Source organism: Drosophila hydei, unplaced genomic scaffold (assembly GCF_003285905.1).
Source record: "Drosophila hydei strain 15085-1641.00,03,60 unplaced genomic scaffold, DhydRS2 tig00000001-arrow-pilon, whole genome shotgun sequence".
Taxonomy (NCBI): domain Eukaryota; kingdom Metazoa; phylum Arthropoda; class Insecta; order Diptera; family Drosophilidae; genus Drosophila; species Drosophila hydei.
The window spans coordinates 3,564,089-3,585,879 of NW_022045643.1; the positions used below are offsets into that span (position 1 = coordinate 3,564,089).

At 38.8% G+C, this 21,791-nt stretch overlaps 2 protein-coding genes across 9 annotated transcripts in view; both read left to right on the forward strand.

The window, feature by feature from the left end:
• Window positions 1-9,919, forward strand: part of LOC111603693 (2-oxoglutarate dehydrogenase, mitochondrial) — a 12,825-nt gene extending 2,906 nt beyond the window's left edge. For 2 of the 7 annotated variants that reach the window (XM_023321383.2, XM_023321382.2), the window contains exons 2-12: window positions 616-733; window positions 789-926; window positions 1,350-1,526; window positions 2,288-2,417; window positions 4,284-4,362; window positions 4,422-4,833; window positions 4,895-5,763; window positions 5,827-6,721; window positions 6,786-6,940; window positions 7,970-8,269; window positions 9,438-9,919. In XM_023321383.2, the coding sequence (XP_023177151.1) occupies window positions 638-733; window positions 789-926; window positions 1,350-1,526; window positions 2,288-2,417; window positions 4,284-4,362; window positions 4,422-4,833; window positions 4,895-5,763; window positions 5,827-6,721; window positions 6,786-6,940; window positions 7,970-8,269; window positions 9,438-9,537 (3,351 nt within the window). In that variant the 5' untranslated portion in view covers window positions 616-637 and the 3' untranslated portion in view covers window positions 9,538-9,919. Of the gene's footprint in view, window positions 79-181; window positions 201-615; window positions 734-788; window positions 927-1,349; window positions 1,527-2,287; window positions 2,418-3,266; window positions 3,370-4,283; window positions 4,363-4,421; window positions 4,834-4,894; window positions 5,764-5,826; window positions 6,722-6,785; window positions 6,941-7,969; window positions 8,270-9,437 lie in introns of those variants that run through there. The other 5 variants (XM_023321385.2, XM_023321384.2, XM_023321387.2 and 2 more) reach the window with 5 other exon arrangements.
• Window positions 9,920-12,537: 2,618 nt separating this feature from the next.
• LOC111603719 (rho guanine nucleotide exchange factor 5) overlaps window positions 12,538-21,791 on the forward strand; it is a 28,487-nt gene continuing 19,233 nt past the window's right edge. Inside the window, exon 1 of one of the 2 annotated variants that reach the window (XM_023321429.2) lies at window positions 12,538-12,883. The gene's annotated coding sequence lies outside the window, so the exon portion shown is untranslated. Of the gene's footprint in view, window positions 12,884-20,077; window positions 20,610-21,791 lie in introns of those variants that run through there. The other variant, XM_023321428.2, reaches the window with a different exon arrangement.

Here is a 21,791-nt window from a genome sequence, read left to right on the forward strand (position 1 = left end):
TTTCAAAACGGCGAAAGCAAACATAGCGAACGTCGAGCAACCCACGTCTTCCTATTGAAACGTCATCAGCAGCCAACAGTGGGTCACGTGTCTGCCCGAGAGAACGAGAGAGAGAGAGAGAGATAGGGAAAGAGAGCTATAGCTATAACCCTGGTCTGGTCAACAGTCTAGACTTATCTCATACATTTACATGCACATATGTATGTATCTGCATTAATCATAGACTTCGTTAACTTGTTTTCTCTTTCGTAACCGCCATTAGTTGGCAACAAGTTTTGCGTTTTGCGTTTTTTGGCGTCAAATGACGTCAAAGTCAAACATACATGTTGGCATTATATACATATTTGTCACTTGTGCACTATCTTATCAGGCTTACAAAATACGTCTAGTGTCGGCTGCATTGACTGCAAAGCACTTGGGCAAACACAACAACAACAATAGCAACAGCAACAATTCTTACAATAGATATTTGTCAACAAACAAGCTTTCAGTGGAGCCTAATTGAAAGCTGTTGCTGTAATTGCCTTATCAATAAAGCCAGTGTCATGCTCTTAGGCCTATTGCGTGTAACAGTCTATTAATATACTCTATTATTATTTCTATTTCCTCTCGCAGTTATATTTTGTAAAGCCACAAAATGCATAGAGCACACACGGCCTTTAGTCTGGCGTTATCGCCCATGGCGCATAAAAACTTTGCCACATGGCTGTTAAACAGCAACAGCAGTCAGAAGGTAAGCGAATAAATTAATATTCGAATATAAATCTAATCATTTGATTATTTAACAGCTGATCAGGGCCAGCGCAGCATCTGCTGTGCGCACCTATAATTCAGCGGCAGCGGAACCTTTTGCCAATGGCAGCACCGCGTCCTACGTGGAGGAGATGTACAACGCCTGGCTGCGTGATCCCAGCTCAGTGCATACTGTAAGTGGCAAGTTCAACTTAGAAACTGCCTTGGGACGTAAATTAGGCATGTTTCCTTGTTTCACTAAATAAAATTTCAGGCAGTTGTACTTAATAATGAGTTGTAGAGCCCTTAAGATTTTATAAACTAAGTGCAAAGCAAGAGCAAGCTGAGCCAATTAGCAATACTTCTAATTTGTACTTTTATACATTATATGCAGAAAAAAACTCGTTTGCTTGAAGCTGTAATGTGAAATAATTAAAACATTGCATTTTTAAATTTACTGAAGCGTAAATTCATTCGAAAAACAGCTCATAAAAAGTGAATTTAAAGAGAAACATGTTTTTTTTGTAACGCTCGAGTCATTGAACACCTTTATGACTACCTGTATACATTTCTATATATACTTTAATTACAACATTTGCATTTGTTTCCTGTTTCAGTCCTGGGATGCTTACTTTCGCAGTAACTCGTACGTGAGCCCGCCCAATTTGGCGCCCGTACAGGCAAACACGTTGCCGTTGACGGCTTTTAATTTTGGTGGTGCTGTCAGCGCTGCGCCCGACTCCAAGACCATCGATGACCATTTGGCCGTGCAGGCCATCATTAGGAGCTACCAGGTATGATTGCGCTGGGTCCATAGTACTGTCGCTGTCCCCTATAATAGAGTTGAACAGTTGAGATTGCAGAGCAAAGCGTATCTATTTGTTGGCGCTTTTCGTTTCCTTTTGTTTCATGTACATTTTGTTGTTCTCTTATGATTTACATTTAGGTTTCTATTTAATGTTTATGCTTATGGTTTTTATTAGAGCTGCCCGACCACACATTCTGGACCAGTTTTCTGTGTTTCATCAAAAGCAGAATCACATACACTCGCACACCCGCATACAAGTAGCTTGAGAACTTTTTGTGTTACTCCCCCAACCCTTCCCTACGCCCTAAATACCCCTCCATTATGCGATTATTGTTTACATTCCCAGTAGTTTTCTTCTTTTATATGTGTAATTAGTTTGTTTGGAAAGTTGCAGCACATGAAACGTTGGGCATCAAACGTAGTTCCATCTTTGTTATAACTTATCTACGTTCATAATTAGTTGATGTTAGGAGTTAAACTTTTATGTTCTTTGTCATTGATTTAGCACAGTTACTACAGGTTGCTCAGATCTCTGATATGGTATTCACTTGGCTTTATTTCCTTCTTATGCACCACATTTGATTTTCCTTAAACATATATTTTTCTTATATTGATGGGTAGTTAGTTGAGTACAGAACAACATAATAACCATTTTAAACTCTACATATCTGTGTATAATCAAATTATAAATGTATGTATGCATATGAATATATGCATATGTATATACTATATACTATATATATATAGTCACGTGGTCATTTGGCATCTGATCTGGATCCGCTTGGAATTTTAACACGCGAAAAAACCGTTTGCAAGGATGGTCTTGCACGTCGCGCTAATGAGGATGTGCTCAGGCAGCACTCTGGGTTTTTGTTTGGTAAATTCTTTTTTGCAAAAATCTATAAAAAAACAATCTCTAACATAGACACCCACTCCACGCCCCTCAGTTGCACCCATCCAATATCATTTACACACAACACGCTTTGAAGTCTACTTAACCCATTCGTTAATATACTTAAATATTACATGAAATTCGGAGTTGATGAAAGGCACGTAGGCAGGGCATAGTGAACTCGTACCAATCTTTATAATAGATCTTAAATTAAGTCAGTTGTCTCTCTCTCTATATATAGTCGAAATACGTTCTACATAAGTGTAAGTGTATGTAACTACGTCGGTGTTTTGGCTTTTATTCTTGCAGTTATCTTTATCTATATATCTATCTGTTGTCCTAGTGCACTCCATAGAATTTCGTTGCTCACTGCGCTTTTAAACGTTATATAATCGAGTCTTTACTGCCCAAATGTAACTAAGAACAAAGAATCATTTCCTGCTACGCTTTAAATCTGCTTCTTTGTTTTCTGTCTACTATTTATTTGTTTATGTTTTCTTTCTTTTTGTTTTTCGTTTATGCTATATACAATTTATTAATTTTTCTTATATTTTTTTTCATTTCATTTATTTTTAACTGCTTTCTAACCCGCCCAAAAAAATACAAAAATGCTATATATATATATACGATATATAAAAACTGCAATCGAACGCAATTCGTCTATTCGTCTATAAAAAAAAAACAAAACAAACGTTAAAACAAATTCAAAATTCTTTCTCTCTCTTGAACTATGTGTGTAATGTGCAAATTAAACAACAACTTCGACATACACAAAATATTTAAATAATACCCTGTAAAACACACACAATCAAAATGTATACTGACACACGTTAGATTCGAGGACATAATATTGCTCACCTTGATCCACTCGAAATTAATACACCAGATTTACCTGGCAACAGCTCGACGAAATCCATTTACGCTAATTTCAGTTTTGGTAAGTAAGGCTTTAGAGGCTTAATAAAAAATAGAATAAAAAAAGAAATAATAGGCGGAACGCGTCCTTAATACGCCTACTCCGCCCCCTCAACAATACACACGCTACACACAACAGATAAAAACAAAACAAATCATTGTCCTTTTGATTTCTTAACTTGTGTTTTGTTCCTTTTTTTCGTACTATATATATGTATATAAAACCTGCCAATACAACGTTGTCTTGTGTACCTATAGTAAACCCTTTCATTTTGTACCTTTCATGCACACAATCAAAAAAAAAAACAACTCAAATTAAAAAAAACCAAACTCCCCGATTTCTAGAACCAAGTAAATATCCAATATAAATTAATTATTTATACTTCAACTTATATATGGCTCAGTAAAGTCTCATTAATTACTTTCATTGTTATCATGCAAAACTATTTTTTCTCCACTTTATTTTCCATCTTAAGTTTTCCGACTAGATTGCATGTTGTCAATTGTTAAGTGCATAAATAAATCGCTATTGTTGTTAGCTAAAATCGTGACAGAAAGTGAATAAACGAAACAGAACAAAAACAAAAGCAATTCATGTCTAAATATTTTACAAGGTATACGATGTCATGCATGCCTTGGTGTTATTCAGATACACACATACATATATATGTATATATAATCCTAAGAACAAAGAACAAGCAGAGAACTTGATAAACATGTAAATATTTATATAGGACAGATCAGCATGTATCTGTACATTATATATAGATCACAATTTACAGACTATATACAATCATTACACTCCGAATTTCAAAAAAACGCCTACAAAAACTAATCGCATCATTAAAAGAAATTTGGCAATTCAAGCACAATTACTAATAGTATTATCCTTTATAAATCCCAATTCCAAACTCCACACCAAAACAAAAAAAACAGGCGAACAAGATATGGAGCGCCAGTTCAAGTTGCCCAGCACCACATTCATTGGTGGGGATGAGGCGTCTTTACCACTCAAGTAAGTCCAATCGGCACACACCCACTTGTATCCAGTTATTCACGATCCTATTTTTTCAGGGAAATTCTGAATCGTCTGGAGAATGTTTATTGCAATAAAATTGGTGTGGAATTTATGTTTATCAACTCTTTGGAGCAGTGCAACTGGATTCGCAAACGTTTTGAGACGCCGGGCGTCCTCAACTTCTCGCCGGAAGAGAAGCGTTTGATTTTGGCCCGTTTGACACGTGCCACTGGCTTTGAAGCCTTTTTGGCCAAGAAGTACTCGTCGGAGAAACGTTTCGGCTTGGAGGGCTGTGAGATTATGATTCCAGCCTTAAAAGAAATTATTGATGTGTCCACCGAGTTGGGCGTCGAGTCTGTCATTATGGGCATGCCACATCGTGGCCGTCTTAACACGTTAGCAAATGTCTGCCGCAAGCCACTGAATCAAATCTTTACTCAGTTCGCTGGTCTAGAAGCTGCTGATGATGTAAGTTTTGAAGAGAAAGTAACGTTTAGTAGAGTGGCTTTAACTTTCTCCATTCTTGCAGGGCTCTGGTGATGTGAAGTACCATTTGGGTACATACATTGAGCGTTTGAATCGTGTTACAAACAAGAACATTCGCCTGGCTGTTGTGGCCAATCCTTCCCATTTGGAGGCCGTTGACCCCGTTGTTCAGGGCAAGACGCGCGCCGAGCAATTCTATCGCGGTGACCAGGAGGGCAAAAAGGTGATGTCTATACTCATTCACGGCGATGCCGCCTTCTGCGGCCAAGGTGTTGTCTATGAGACGATGCACTTGTCAGATCTGCCTGACTACACTACGCACGGTACTATCCACGTGGTGGCCAACAACCAAATTGGTTTCACCACAGATCCCCGTTTCTCCCGCTCCTCACCCTACTGCACGGATGTTGCACGTGTCGTCAATGCACCCATTTTCCACGTCAATGCTGACGATCCGGAGGCCGTGATGCATGTATGCAAGGTGGCTGCCGAATGGCGTGCCACATTCCACAAGGATTGTGTTATTGATTTGGTTGGCTATCGTCGCAACGGCCATAACGAGATCGATGAACCGATGTTCACGCAGCCGCTTATGTACCAGAAGATTCGCAAGCACAAGAATTGCTTGGATCTGTATGCTGATAAACTGATTGCTGAGGGCACTGTGACCGGCGAGGAGGTCAAATCTGTGGCCGCCAAGTACGAGAATATTTGCGAGGAGGCCTTTGCGCTGGCCAAGACCGAGACTCACGTTAAGTATAAGGATTGGTTGGATTCGCCCTGGTCTGGCTTCTTCGAGGGCAAGGACCCACTGAAGGTGGCACCTACCGGTGTTAAGGAGGAGACTCTGATTCATATTGGCAACCGTTTCTCTTCGCCTCCACCCAATGCTGCTGAATTCGTTATTCACAAGTGAGTCAACTACACATACTTGTCCTTATATCTAATACTAACTGTGCCTTAATCCTTATTCAGGGGTCTTATGCGTGTTTTGGCTGCTCGTAAGACAATGGTTGATGAGAAGATCGCCGATTGGGCTTTGGGCGAGGCCATGGCCTTTGGCTCGCTGCTGAAGGAGGGCATCCATGTCCGTCTCTCTGGCCAGGATGTGGAGCGCGGCACCTTCTCGCATCGTCATCATGTGCTGCACCATCAGCTGGTGGACAAGGCCACCTACAACTCGCTGCAGCATATGTATCCGGATCAGGCACCATACTCTGTATCGAACAGTTCGTTGTCTGAGTACGCTGTGTTGGGCTTCGAGCACGGTTATTCAATGACCAATCCCAATGCTTTGGTGTTGTGGGAGGCTCAGTTCGGTGATTTCAGCAATACGGCACAGTCTATCATCGATCAGTTCATCTCCAGCGGTCAGTCGAAATGGGTGCGTCAATCGGGCTTGGTTATGCTGTTGCCACATGGTATGGAGGGAATGGGTCCCGAGCACTCGTCATGCCGCGTCGAGCGTTTCCTGCAGATGAGCTCCGATGATCCTGATTACTTCCCCCCCGAGTCGGATGAGTTTGCCATTAGACAATTGCACGATATCAACTGGATTGTGGCCAACTGCACGACGCCAGCGAATTTGTTCCACATCTTGCGTCGTCAAATCGCTTTGCCCTTCCGCAAGCCTTTGATTCTATGCACGCCCAAGTCGCTGCTGCGTCATCCGGAGGCCAAGAGCCCCTTCAGCGAAATGAGCGAAGGCAGCGAGTTCCTGCGCATCATACCTGATCGTGGACCCGCTGGTGACAATGCCAGCAACGTTAAGAAGGTTGTCTTCTGCACGGGTCGTGTCTACTACGACCTGACTAAGACGCGTGCCGAGAAGCAGTTGGAGAAGGACATCGCCATTGTGCGTGTGGAGCAGGTGCGTCCTTGACTTCTGCTTTGTATGAAATAGAATTTTATTAAATTGAGTGTTCCCATCACAGGTGTCACCCTTCCCCTTCGATCTGGTCAAGGAGCAGGCCAATCTGTATAAGAACGCGGAGCTTGTCTGGGCTCAGGAGGAGCACAAGAATCAGGGCTGCTGGACATATGTGCAGCCTCGTTTCCTGACCGCTCTCAACCACAGCCGTGATATCAGGTACGTAGTTAGCCTTAAGTTGCTATCCTAGATACACAGAGAAACACAGAAATCCGCCCCACATGCCACAACAAGTTGCACTCTCTTTACTCTGTCTCTCTCCCTCTCTTTTACTCTACTCTTATTCTTACTTTGTCTGTTATCTTCCCCTCTGTGGATTTATAAGCTGCTTTCTGCAGTTTTCTTTTTCTTTCGCTGATTTTCTGTGGTTTCGATTATTTAACCATTAAATCTACTGCACTTAATGCACTCTGGTTATTTTTCATTTAGTCACTCTCTTTAAGTGCTTTGAGGCACTCTCTTATTTGGTATATTTTGAATTTGATTTGGTTCTCTCTTAAACTTAAAACTCTTTCCAGTTGTTGCCTTAATATCACATTTGTTTTTAACATTCCTCACGCTCATCGCACTCAGCACTATCATCGCTTATGCTAATCTTTTTTTCCAGCTTTTACTAATTTTCATTTAAGTATCGTAGCGTGTTCAGAGTATCTCTATCTTTACCTCTTAGCTGCGATCCTTCGTTTACTCTCTTTCTCTCTCTCTATCTCTGTTCGATCAGCCTAAGTCCTAGATCTTTAAACAAAACACAATTACACACACACTCATAGACTGTTACAAAAGTGACTCATGAGTGAGCTAGTTCATTGGCTTGATTTATACCAACCAGACACCCACACACACATGTACACACTCTTATACACAGATACATTCGCTCACATATCTCGTATCATATATTTTATAATTTGCATGGCTTCTTTAATTGTTAATTTCTTGATTTTTTGTCTCGAAGTATTATAGTTTCGAGTTTTGTTTATCTTATTTAACTGATGATGTTATTTAAGATCAAGAGTGTTCTATTTTTGTTCCTTGATTTCCTTATATATCCTATCCGTTTGTTTAAGTACCAATTGGCAAATGTACGTAATATTCAATGTAAAAAAAAAAAGAAAAAATCAAAAACCAAAAACTTGTCCTTTCTCTCTCTCTCTCTCTCTTTCTCTCTCTGTGTATGTGTTATTGTTACAGCCAAAGCGATGAACAATCCACCTTCTCCAATTCAACTTCTACTACTACCACTGATAATACTAATCACGAATCCGATACCGAATCCGATTCTAACTCCGACAAAAAATCGAAACCCTGGCTAAGTCGCATGTTCGCCAGCGATAAAGGTGATACCGTTACAACGGGATCGGGCACCGTTACGGGCGAGTTTAATGCCGCCAAGCATTTCGATTTAAAGAACGTACGACACGATTTCAATAGGCCCGCAGGCATTGCGGCCGCCCCCGGCGTGCGCAAAGCAAAAACCGGACGTAAAATTAGGTGAGAGGGCAGAGATATCTCGTAATACTACTGCATACTCGATGCGCGTCAATTGAACTACTTAACCTGCCTATCTATAACTATCTACGATATCTATCTATCTATCTACTACAACTATCTATCTATCTATCTGCAAAATATAACAACAAACAATTTGAACAACTCCAAATTCTAACTTTAATACCCCTTCCACAACATTACTGAAGTATCTGCATTTTGTTTTTAATACACAATCCCTCCCCCCTTTTATCCCGTTTGCGTTTCTTCTTTGTTTCTCGTTTCGCGGTTCCCGTTTCTCATTCAAGCGCAATTTGGCATGTCTATTTATTTTTCTATAGCATTCATAAGCAAAACAACTCTTATACTCCTTTGCTCTTATACTCCATCATACTGTACAACTAATCCACTCTACTAAAGCAAACACAAGCTCTATTTGTAACTACTTACTATCAAACTTTATGTTTTCTATTTTACTTTTATTCCTGTTCTTAGCACGCGCATTTTTTGTATGTTTTCTATTTACTGATATTACGTACCCCCAAGCCTTAGCCTAACTGATCCATAAACGTTTGTATGTTTGTTAAATGTGTGTCATATAACCAGAGCAAACAAACATGCACACATACCTACATAAACATAACAAAATACAAGATCTATATATCTATATCGTTAAGTTATAGACAGATCTACATAGATAACTCTTCAGGAATCCAAAGACTGAACTTCATTTAAGCAAAAGTGGCTTATATAAAAATTCATTTGTGATAGCTATTCCTCATAGGTCCTATGTTTACAGGCTATGTATATATATATATCTATATTTATCTATATGATTTATATCTATATTTGAATAAAAGGTTTGGGGATTTGTTATTATGTTTGTGCTATTTCTTTTGTGGAAGGTGAAACACTGATTTGAACTACGCTCTATTGTTTTGTTATTCCATTATTTATAATACTTTGCGCTGGCTTAACACTCTTTCATTTTCATAGCCTTATAACTGAACTATCATCTATCTATATATTTATATATATATGGAAGATCATAAGTCTAGTGCATGTTCTAGTCTAATCGAATCAAATTTGGTCAAACTGTTATGTGTACTCACCGATTGATATCTGTTAAATATGCTTTACTATATATACTTATGATCCCAACTATCCACAGCTATGCTGGACGTGCTTGTGGCGCTTCAACTGCAACTGGATCGAAGGCCCAGCATATTCGGGAGCTGAACGCCTTGCTCAACGATGCGATTTCGACTTAAGAGGAACATGCAAATACTTTTGGAATGTGGATCAAGCTGGATGATTAACTAAAGATGAAGTTAAAATGAATATTAATTATGATTATATATATTTTGTAATAGAAACGTCTTTGATACGATTTTTTCTGACGACGAAATTGTTAAGTGCATATTGTGTGAAAGTAATGAAATTTTAAATATTAGTTTAGCCAAATTGATGAAAGTGAGCAAAAACAAACAAACAAACAAAAGCAAGAACACAAAATATTTAAAAGTTTAGCAATTAAAACTAACTCTGAAAATCCACACAACAAACAAAACAATCTTTAAAGTCAAGAATTCAAATTCTAGTGGTTAAAACACACACAAACACACACATCAATTCTATATATATCTATCTATATATAGACGATGAGAAAGCAAATACATTTTCAAAATGAATGTAATTTTATTTTATTTTTATGCTTAATTATTTATTTTATTGTATTATATATTAATTAACTATCTCAAAAAAAGAAGAAAAATCTATGAAGAAGAGAAGAGAGAACTTACTAAGTGTTTTTGTTTGCCTTTTGCTTAAGTTATACAATTTTGTTTTTAATAAACGTAAAGAACATATATACTATATATATATGTATATGTATATATATGTATGACTTGTACGAGGGGCGGATCAACAATGTTTATCAGGGACTATTTTGCATCAGTTACTAAGTGTGAAGTGTATCAGAGAATGTAATTGGGGAATGCTTTAAGTATTTTTACTGTCACAATTTTTGAATGTACTTAGTATTAAAAAAAATGCGATACATATACATACATACACCTATAATAGTAATATATATTTTTTGTTGGGTTTACCTGCCCTGCACCTTTTTTGCACCACTTGTGCTACAAGTTATTGAACGATATAACATGACATATTGCACCATTTTGTCGCACCAATATTTGATATTGAACGTAGAGTGATAATTCAAGAAACTTAAAAACTATTTTACTCGAGAGAGTCAGAGAGCTAGAGAGAGTATAAAGGAGAGTATAAGTGAGTGTCAAAATAACGAAATCAGCTCTTCTACTCTATAAAACCTTTTAATATTTCTAATCTAAAAAGAAAGATAAATAAGCCCCTACTATGCACCAGCGATAAAAGTTGCTAAAAGTCTAAACTATCGTAAGTAGCATGTTTACAGTAAAAATTTACTAACAATCGTTAAAGAAGAAGAGTATATGTGTAAAGCGGATAAAAAATAAAATATATATATACAATTAAGCATAAATTAATGACTTTAACTGGGATTTACAATGCAGTAAATATCGAGGAACTACGCAGCTAGTCTACAACACAAAGATTAGAAACAAACTGGAATGATTTATCTAAAACCTCGAGCTAACTATAATATAAATGCTGTACTACTTAACGGGACTTACAATAATATTTATACTGAATACTTCACAGAGAGATTTGCCAAACTTGGCCTTTGGACACAGTTAAATCTTCCCCTCAAGAGCCTTGTACTTATACTTGTTCTTTTCACTCTTTCGCCTTTGACAATGATGTCTTACTGTAAAGAATCCTATTCTATAAGCCTTGTCAGCTTCTTCCAAAACACATAACTAATTCAACGCTTAAGACTTCTCAAATTCTTCCTTCTATTTAGCCAACTTTCCTGTCAAGTATAACAAGTCATACAGCTTATCAATTAGCCTAACTTTTTGGCCAAAGCCAGTTGCCTGTCTCGCCTAGATCTTTTTGATTTTCCCTAAGAAATGATGCACAGTGCAATTTCCACTTTTCCAGTTTCCATTTTCACTGTCATTCTACATTCGTAGTATATTTGTATTCTCTGTGCGCCGCACTTTCACATCAACTGGAGCCTCTGCTATGATCGTCTGCTTCTTCTTCATCTTCTTCCTGTCTGACAACTTGGACAACACAAATTGGGCAAGTAAAACGCTCACTTTTGGCCAATTTTCACACAGGTGGGCAGAAACGAACAACTGGCCAATGGACACACACACATACCTATAGACTTTTATAGACAACCATTAAAGCAATTCCATTGAACATCTTTGAGCGTTTTAGTTTACTTTCTAATGTCCGGCGCAGCATTTCTTGTTTTTTGCTGATCGAGCCCCTTGGGCAATAAAAATGCGAGAGTACGTTTTTGGTGCTAACATGTTTTGAATTCTTTACTGATTCAAGTTTGATTTTTTTGGGAATGGGAACAGCTGGCATGTGTTGTTTGCCGTTACAGTGCTTTGCAGTGCATTAAAGAACTTCGGCTGAAAGCTCTAGCTACGTTACTGCTTATTAGCATTACTCAGTACACCCTGTGTGAAGTAATTACATTCACTCATATGTGGATCATATGAGGAGCTTCGTGTGCAAATGCCATGGATGCCGCAAACTAATTTGCTGGGCATTAAACACCCTGTGTTAAGCATATGCGCACAGTTCTTAAAGCATAAACAATGCCTAGCATCAGCTCCAAAGAATTTCACTGAAAAGCTCTGGCAGTGATACACACTAATTTGCTGTGAGCTTTAGTGCAGCTGCAGCGCAGAATTTCTCCTGCAAGCTTTAACGACAGCATATGGTGATTTGCTTCGCTGTGTTATTAATAGTTTCTGTTGAGCAATTGTTTTCGCGCCCACATCTTAAGCACATAGGTTGCTACTCACTGACCTTCCCGACGCGCAGCAGCAGTAGCAACTGAGAACTTCGCCTGTAAGCTTTGACGAATCGACATACTAATTGGCATCTGTCCAAGCTTTTCAATGCCCATTTCTTTATTGTAGTGTGCCTTCGTGCGCTCTGACCTCCTCGGCATTAAAGCTTCAGCTGGCAACTTCGTATCGTCGTCTGCCGTTGGCAGCATGTGCTGCTTTAGCTTTAGGTCTCGCTCACTTTTCAGTCTGTTTGTGCCCGCGAACGCGATCGTAAGAAAGCAAATAAAGCAGAAAAACGGGTCGCATTCGAACTGGGATTCCGAATCGGATTCGGATTCGGATTCGCCTACGTTTTACGGGTTCGGTTTACTTTTGTTATTGAAACCAATTGGAATTGTGCAACTGCGCTAATGATCGATCGGATGTGCTACGTTGCCCATTAAAACAAAAGTAAAAGTATGCGCCACAGCATGTGGCAAGTGCTGCTGCAGCAGCAATAGCACAGCGAAAGTGTATACAAATTCGCATTAAAAAGCTTTTTCGCTTTCATCACCAATACATAATGCGCGCTCAATTTGTGTATCAAAGAAGTCTCACTATACAAATAGCATTTATATAACAGAGCAACACAAAAGCAGTGAAGTGTTAGATTATTCATATTGTTATTCAAAAACAGTTGCAGAAAAGCCGTCAAAATGTAAGTGCATTGATAAGAGCTGATAAAAAAAAAACATTCATATTAAAGACAGATAAATATGTAATATTATAAGTTTAAAACAAAGAAAATTCTGTTTCGCTTCTATTTTTACAACTCTTCAATTGAACTGATAAAAAACTGCCTCTTATCGTGCAGCTAGCTTCCACAGAAGCACTCATGAATATGCATATATCTTAGCTTCCTCTGATATCGAATGTCAATGGAAATGCTGTGATTCATGCAAGTTGTATTTGTTTTTCAGCTTTGCTCTGCTTTAATCTGAGCCATAAGACACACACATACACGTCGACACGCATACATAGGCAGAAAATTGATTTTTGTTTGTTTTTTTTTTTTATTTTATGATTTTTTTACGCCCCTCTTTGCCAATCTACGTACTTTAGAAAGCTGCTAAAGACAAATAAAGGTTGAAACTTCTGCGAGATGCGTTGAAAGTTTTGCCCGCCGGCTAAGATTCGATGTCGAATTCGAAGTTGAAGCTAAACTCCGTGTCCACACGCAATAGATCACTTAAGATCTTTTGCAGCTGACATAAATCTTTGTCGTTGACTCTTTCCTATTCAATTGTTTGTTTATTTGCCTTTATTTATATTCAGTAGATATTTGCTTAACATGCCTCACTCGCACTCATTCAGCGCTTCCCATTCGCCTATATCTTTATGGTCATTGTCTTAAGTAGCTTAAAAGTTCACTTGCGATAGTTGCAGTTGCATTTTGCAATTACACTGTGCAACAGCGATGAGGAAACCACTTGAATGAGAAGCGAGTAGAAAGGCGTTGCCAATGGGCTGGGTAGAAGGGAGAGTGATGGAGGGGGAGGGGCAGGGAGAGAGAAATACAGATAATGAGAGGAAGAACAGAGCAGACGAAAGAGAGGAAGGCAACGATATGATGACTGAACGACTGAAAGAGAAAGAAACAAGAGCAGGTAAAGGCAAGAGAGGCAGAGAGGGAGATGATTGATCGATCTAGAGAGATAAAAGGTCGACCGTCTGAACGACTTTCATGAATTCCAACAAAGTTTTCAGGGTTACATAGTTAACTTCTATCGCGCAAGTAAAAGTGAGCGAAATGGAAGGCAGAAAATCATGATAAGTAATCAAAAATTTGCAGATATCAATTTTCAGTTAATCAATCAAAGTGTTAATTGTAATTGAGCCCATTGAGAATCGCATAGAAGAGAGCGAGGCAAATAACAAGACGTCAACAGTTGGTTGACTGATTTGGATAAATTGCATAAGCCAAATAGAGTTTCTCTCCCCGATTGTGTAGCACAGTGTTGCTTACGTATTTAACAATTTCTTCCTGTCTCATTTAAAATAAAGACAAGCTGAGCAATATGGCAAACATGGGCAAGTGTCCGATGTGTGTACATAATCCATAACGGCAAACTGGCCTCCACTTGGATGTTGTTTGTCTGTTGATGTCAATGTAATTCTGTAATAAAAACATTTGCTAACCTGCCGTCGCTACTCGCAAGTGATCATAATAATATAATAATATAGTTACGCGGGCAAATGATATAGTATGAGCACACACACACACTCACACGGTATCTGCCAAGACTTCACTTTCCATTTTCATTTCCATTTGGCATGAAAGTCTCTTGGGAACGAGCACAGCCCGAATTTGTTCACAGCTTCTTTTTCTTTTTCTTTTTCTTTTTCTGATAATTATCTAGCTCAAGTTTTGCATAACTATTCATGCCCATTGCAGCTGCCTGAACAGGGTATCTTGAATGCGGGCAGAGGGCAGGATAATCAATAGCGTTGAATGTATTTAAATTCAGCTGAATCTACCTAGCCTTGTCCATCTGTCTGTTAGTTCACTCCACTCATCTGCAGGACTGCAACTGAAATTGATATGAAATCGATAAGAAATCGATTTTAAGCTTTAGTCAAATGTATCCATTGGAAGCTCAAATTTTATATCTTAAGCAAAGTCAAATATATTTTCTTAACACCTTCCTCACCTCGCTAAGCTGAAGTCAGAGTGAGAGGAAGAGAGAAGAGAGAAGCAGTGCTTGGCTCTAGCTCCAGGGTATCTTCTCGCCGTGCAGCACCAACAACAGCTCTCAATTAATTGCTGTAACTAGATTTCTTGAATCATTATTGTTGCCATATAATTTGGCTATGGCGTGGGTGTCACATATTCGTATAATTTGTTGTATCTACATCTATGTATCTCATAGATGCCAAATGGTCTAGAGGTGGGCGCGCTGGCAGCTTTTGTTGACTGACTCAACGTTCAGTTCAAGCTCAAATTAGCTTTATGCTAACGATGCACTGTCCAAAAAGGCGCCCTAGAAATGGCCGGAATATAGGCTTTATGACCTGCACAAATAAGTGCGCGAAAAGCAGGTCTACAATTTTAGCAATCGCTCCACAGCGAAATAGCAAAAGCAGCACGTTTTGGTATACCAAACTTAAGATTAAAGACAAAAAACCCATGAGTATAAGTCATTTATGTATGTCTGTTCATGAGTAGTGGAATATGTATATATAGACAGTGTGACTGGTTGTGGAAGAGACTTCTTATGCTCGTTCATAAAGTGGAAGATGAGTGTTTGGGTTTCTAGTTGCAAGTCTCTTAAAGCCTCTTTAACTTCTATTTTTACTCTTTTACAGTACACAAAAGCGAAAAAGTAAAAGTCAAAGAAATGTTTTAAGTCAGAGATTTTAAACTCTGTGTATGCATGTATATGGTATATAGAAAGTAGATTGTTTATCCACATATTTAAAGCTACGATCTTTAATATTTACATGTGATCCTCCACTAAGACAGCAGCCTTGTCAGACACCTTTATGTGGTTCAACTTAAGATCTCAGCGATGTTCCTCAATTTCGAAGACGTCAAAGGGTTCTTCCTGCTTTAAGTTCAGTTAGTTCCAGCTTTAAAGAGCAATTCAGTTGTGAAGCTCTGCCAATTCTTTTTCCACTTTAGCTTTTTCCAAGTTTATGTTAAAAAATTCCCCAATTTCTGCATTTTAAGCGGTTCTTTTGGTGAGTGTAGCGGCTGACCTGTTTTTTCTCGTCATTCGACTTTAGTTTGTTGGGGTTTTGTGATTTTTTTTATTGGACTGGGCATTCCTGTGGCTGTGACTCATGATCATGATGGTGATCATGATCATGACGCCGAAGAAAGCGAGGCAAGTGCTGCATGCTGGACAAACTGTTTGCAAACCGGTCAATTACAGTGCCTCACAGAAAAGTTTAGCCACGCCGAGCCACGCCACGCACGTGGCAGCTGTTTTTCCCGCTCTCGAATTTTAATTTCGCATTCGCAAACTCGCAAATTGTAGTAGTTGCTCAGACAATGAACTTTGCTTTCGCATACAGTTAACATCAGCAATTTTATACTAAATGTACAGATATATATATTTATATATATATATATAAATATATAAATATATATATAAATATATATACATATATCTAAGTGAGTTTCAGTAGTTGAACACGTAATAGCTTTGACTTTTAACAAGTTTTTGACATTTTACGAATTGCCAAGTCAGCGACTAAAACTGATCAGCTGCTTAGCTGATCAGTGATCAATTGTGCGTCAAATGAGTGATCAATTCTATGAATAAATTATGATTAATTCTGCGATTGATCTTTGATGAACTCTGAGCGTGACAGATTCAATTCTCTTACTGAGCACTTATCACTTCTGATCAGCGATCAAGTCTTTAGCTGCTCCTTTTTTCACTAGAGCTGCTGCTGATCAGTGAACAGTTTCAGTGATCCATTCTGATATTCTTTCATAATAAATTCTGTGATCCTGATGATCACTGATCACTTCTATTATTGATCAGTGACCAATTATATAACTGATCATAGGTAACTTCTGCCACTGATCATTGAGAACTGTTGCGCGATCAATTGCCCGACTGATCAGTGATCAATCTTAGCTTTCATCACGTTTCTCACTCTTATTATAATTAAGTTGTCAGCTCTAATGATCATCAGCTGTCGTCTTTATGTTCCTTTTCACAGTCCTCAATTTATTTATGTTTATATTTTGTGAAATTCCACATCGAAGTTGATGTTTTCTGCGCTCATTGTTATGCGTTCGGCATTTGGGCCAGTCGTGCGACAATGATTTCACATTGAATAAATATATATATATATATGTATAGCATTCTATATAGTTCAATGTTGTACAATTTGGCAGCTCTGAAACGATGTCAACTGGTGGGCGACTCAACTCTGTTAGCCATTCAGCTGGCCACTCAACTGGCCCAGAGAGTTCATTCAACGTGCACTAGTCATGAGATGAGCTCACTCCACATAAATACGTATGTCCTCTTATCTAAAGTGCGAGTTGATAGAGACAGGTATTCTAAACTTAATAATCCACTTGTTTGTGGGAAAACCAAAGCTCAAGGCCGAACCTATAAATTGATAAGCATAGAGCCAACTAGGGAAGCAACTGCTATAGAGCTGCATTTACGAGTCTGAACGTCAGAACAACTCGTTTTTACTCCGAATTATGACTCGTCAAGCAAAACATTCTCGTGTATCTAATTTCATAAATATTTCGTATGTTTTTACTCCGAATTTGATCGAATTCCGGAATTTCACTTAGAGTCGTCTAAAGAAATCAGTAAATTTGACTCCGAATTAATGTATTATGACATCAAAATATTCCCTTGGATTTCGACAATCAAATATGTTAGCAGAATTCGCTCCGAATTAGGTCTTTTACATAATTATTTCACTCCGAATTATGTCTGACATATTTTACTCCGAATTCTATAGTTGGTACATTTTACTTGGACTCATGCCGCTTATATAGTTTATAATTTATGTGCTCCACGCGTTCTCTAGCTGATTTTCTATCAACTTTCTTCTGCTTCTTCTTCGTCTTCCTTTTGCGATTTGGTTTCAGTTAACTGATTAATCACGAATCATTGGCCGTTGATCGCGCTCAGTACGTGGCACACAGTCTCTCGCTTCGAATTGGACACAAATCACGTTTAAATTAGGTAGAGCCCCAGCCCCCACCCCACCAGAGACAAGGTCGCGCGCTTAGAACTCAGCCACAGGTGAAAATTTGCCATATCAAATTTTAGATTTCATATTTCAATTTCTACTCAGATACCCTAAGCACATAGTAGTAGCTGGGGTATGTTGGTTTGATGCATGCCACTGATTTGGGAATGAAACTAATTCGGACTAGTGTTAGCTTTACCTCATATAAAGTCCACAAAATGCTGTCACAATCGCGTATACCCGCTGATGCTACGCTCACTAGTTCCATGCGACATGTGGAAAGTTGTTTCTCTCAACGCAGCTGAAAGGTCTGACGTATATTGCACCTGCGCGGTTGGGCAGATCTGAAAGACTCCGAAATTAGACGACAAATGTGAATAGTACAGCTAGCTAACTAATCCAATTAAAAATTCAATTATAAATTTTATTTTAAAATAGAATCATTGATTAACTAGGCCAATTAGAAATTCAGTTTTGAAAACTCATTAATTACATATCACTTAATATCGTCCAATTGGAAATTAAGTTTGAAAGCTCGCCAATTGCAATTAGTTATCACATACCCCAATCCAATTAGAAAGTTTGATTTGAAAAGGGCTTTTATTAAATTAGTCCATTTCATATCCAATTAGAATTTATGTTTTAAATATAAATAAGAAACGAGATTTTAGTATTTCTTTTCAGGTGAAACTTTTGATATATGATTTATATCTAATTATATCTATATATAGCATACTTATGATCCATTAAATACCTAAATGGAGATGTTTTTTTCTGTTTTGATAGTAGAAAAGTTCACGTCGAATTTCGCAAGTCCGAAAAAAAAGATGGCAATAATTAAAGCTCCATTTGAATGTTTTTTTTCTGCTCTTGCTGCAAATGATGAATTGGCTGTGCGGCGCATGTGGCAGTCGAATGGGCGGATGGGCGTGTGAGGCGTGGAACAGATGTGGCGCACAAATGCAAATTAGTGAGGAGGCGTGGCCAAGGGGCTGGCGACGAGTGTGCAACAAGTGTGTGGCAAATGCAATGCTAGCCGTACTCTTGTCGTTATTTCTTGCCACATGCTGTGCCCCACATGCCACGCCCGCCTGCGCCTCCTCTAGGCTGCTGTTTTTGCTGTCTGTTTGAATTGAATGAAAATGAAAATGAAAACCAGGTTTGCGGGTCGCTGTCGCTGTTTGAAGCTTTGCGAAATGTTCGCACAGTACTTTTTTTTATTTGGCATTGTCTGCGCTTTTTGAGGGGCCTAGTTTGATGCCCGGCGATGTTTGGTACGCGCCTGTTAAACGCATTCCAATATTTTGGCCACCATAATAGTTTTAACAGCTCGGCATGGTCACCCTAAGACATGTGGGCTCGTGTTGCGTCTCGCTCGCACACAAGAAACACACAAAAAGCAAAAGCAATAAACGTTATATTGCTTTTGCGTTTGCTTGCGTTTTTGTTTTTTGTGTCGTTTGCTTTGTGCAGCTGTCCGTTGAACTTGGTAAGAACTTGCAAGTCGAACGGGTATTCGATTTTTTTTTTGTATATTTTTCTTATTTGTTTTTGTCGGGTCTTTAGCGCGCTCTTCAGCATTTGGCTATGTTTGTGTGTGTGTTTTTTGATGTTTGGCTTTCGTCACAACACAAAACCAAAACTTGTTTCCGTGCGCGTCTCTAATGGGATTTGCGCCAATTGTGCAGACACATTCCACAGAGGTGTGGAGCTGGAGATGGCAGCAGCTTTAAATCAATTAGAGTGCCCAGCGACTTAATTAAAATTTGTTAAGTTAATTAAAACGCTTATGCCTACAAGGCAAATGCCAATGAACGCAACATCACCAATTGCCACAAAGAACAAGCGCTGTTTAAGCAGCAGTGCAACATGCCAGTTGCATCCGCCATGTGGGCAGATGAAAAGGGGTTTGAGGCGGCGTCGCATACTTGCGGAGAAATGCTGCGCAGTCAGCGCAGAGAAGAAAAGCATAAGAATCAGAACAAAATGCAGCTAATGCACAAAGGAATGCGCAACGACGCAAGCGCAGACGTCGCGACGTTTCAGCGACGCTCACAGTGAAGTTGGTCGTGCTCTCTTTGCAGCGAAGTTGGCTGTGCTCTGCTCGCGACGCTGCCCAGCGCCACAGCGACAACAGCAGCAGCAGCTTCGACATTCAGTTGCTCTGCGGTCGTCGGTCTGTGCGGTTGTCTTTTTCCCCTGTCTTTAGTCTTGGTATGTCGTGTTTATGTGTGTGTTCGCTGTCGAGAGCTGCGCGCGCATATTAAACTGTTTATTTGTGCTTAATGTTTGTCTTCGCTATTGAATATGATGTGCAATAATCGATGTAATCAAAATTTGGCACACAAAGTGAATATGTGTGTGTAAGGTGAAATGAAAGTGGCTGGCAAAAGTGAAACGCCCACAAAATCAAATTGATCCAAGAATCTAGCCAAACAACTTGGCCACAAAAGCCCACACATAAAAATAGTTACAACAACACCAACGGCTTCTGCACTAAAAATTTCACCAAGAACAGGCTGTGCTCGCGTGTGTGTGTGTGCATGTGTGCGGGGTCTGCCAAGCCTGTCAATTTGAGCGCCTGCAAAGTGTTTTTTTTTGCGCTATATGTTTTGTCTTCTTTCTACCTAGTTGTGGATTATATATGGCAGCTTCAGCTACAGCAGCTGCTGCTTCTTCCTCGGCTTGTATAGCTGTGGCCTGACTTAATGGTAATTAAATGAAATGAGACTTTTGCATTTTGGTGTTATTTTTTCTTGCTATTCTTTAACTGTAAACAGCTTAGCTGTGACTTTTTTTGTCGTCTTCTTGTGCGTTTGGCCTCTGATACTGACCTCTGCCTGGCCTATGGCTAACGCTGGCCGTGTTGTGCCTACAGCTCAGCTGAGCTCAGCGTTCATCTAACTGTTAGGCGGCAGTGGCTAAAGCAGAGGCAGCGACCGTTGTGTTAGCAACGAGAGAGAAAGACAACAAAAAAGAATAAAAAAAAAGATACTTAACGACCATTGAATACGCTTGATTTAGAATTTATACGGAACACTTTTTATTGACACCTATTTGTCTTATATGTATTAGATCATTGTATTATATATAATATACTGGTTTTCTTTTATATACGAAGCACTGATTAAGTAAGCTTGAAGAACAATAAAAAAAACAAAAACTTATTTGCTGAAATAACTAAATTTTTGACTAATTGTTAAATATTTACTTATGTTTGTATACAACGCTCTAAGTCATATAATTATATTTCTAAATATACTAAGTTTAAAGAGATGTCTTCTCTTATATGTTATTTATTAACAAATTCATAATACCCTAGGTAAGGTTTTTTACAAGCAACATTAAGTTCAGTTTGCCAATGCTGCACGCTAATTACACGCCTCTGTGCCTTATGCGGTCTCTAAGACTGCCTTCAGCGCCCACCACGCCCCCTGCGCAGCCGCCGCTCCACCGACTGGCTTTTGTTGCGGTTCTTTCTGAGTTTGTGTAAAATGCTTGGAATGCAGTTAACTATTTAGTACATACGGACATACACACACATATGCACTATAAATAGATACCAAAAACTTCAACTACACGAAAGATGCATTGGCATTAGCCAAAAGCGTATCTGGGTACATATTACAAATGTGACTAATTAGTTTATATAGGTATAGTCAATAATACGTACATATTTGTCGATATATGTGTGTCGACAGAAAGAAACCGTATATGAGTAATCGACAGCTTTATCAGTTCTTTTAGGTATTATATGTTCGATATATATACCTATACTTTTATGAACATATTATTTGTGTTGATGTTTATAAATTTGGATTGCGGTTTTGCGCAAGAAATTTTATATTGGGTTTATCTTTAGAGCAGAAAATATATATAATTACCGTGTGTCC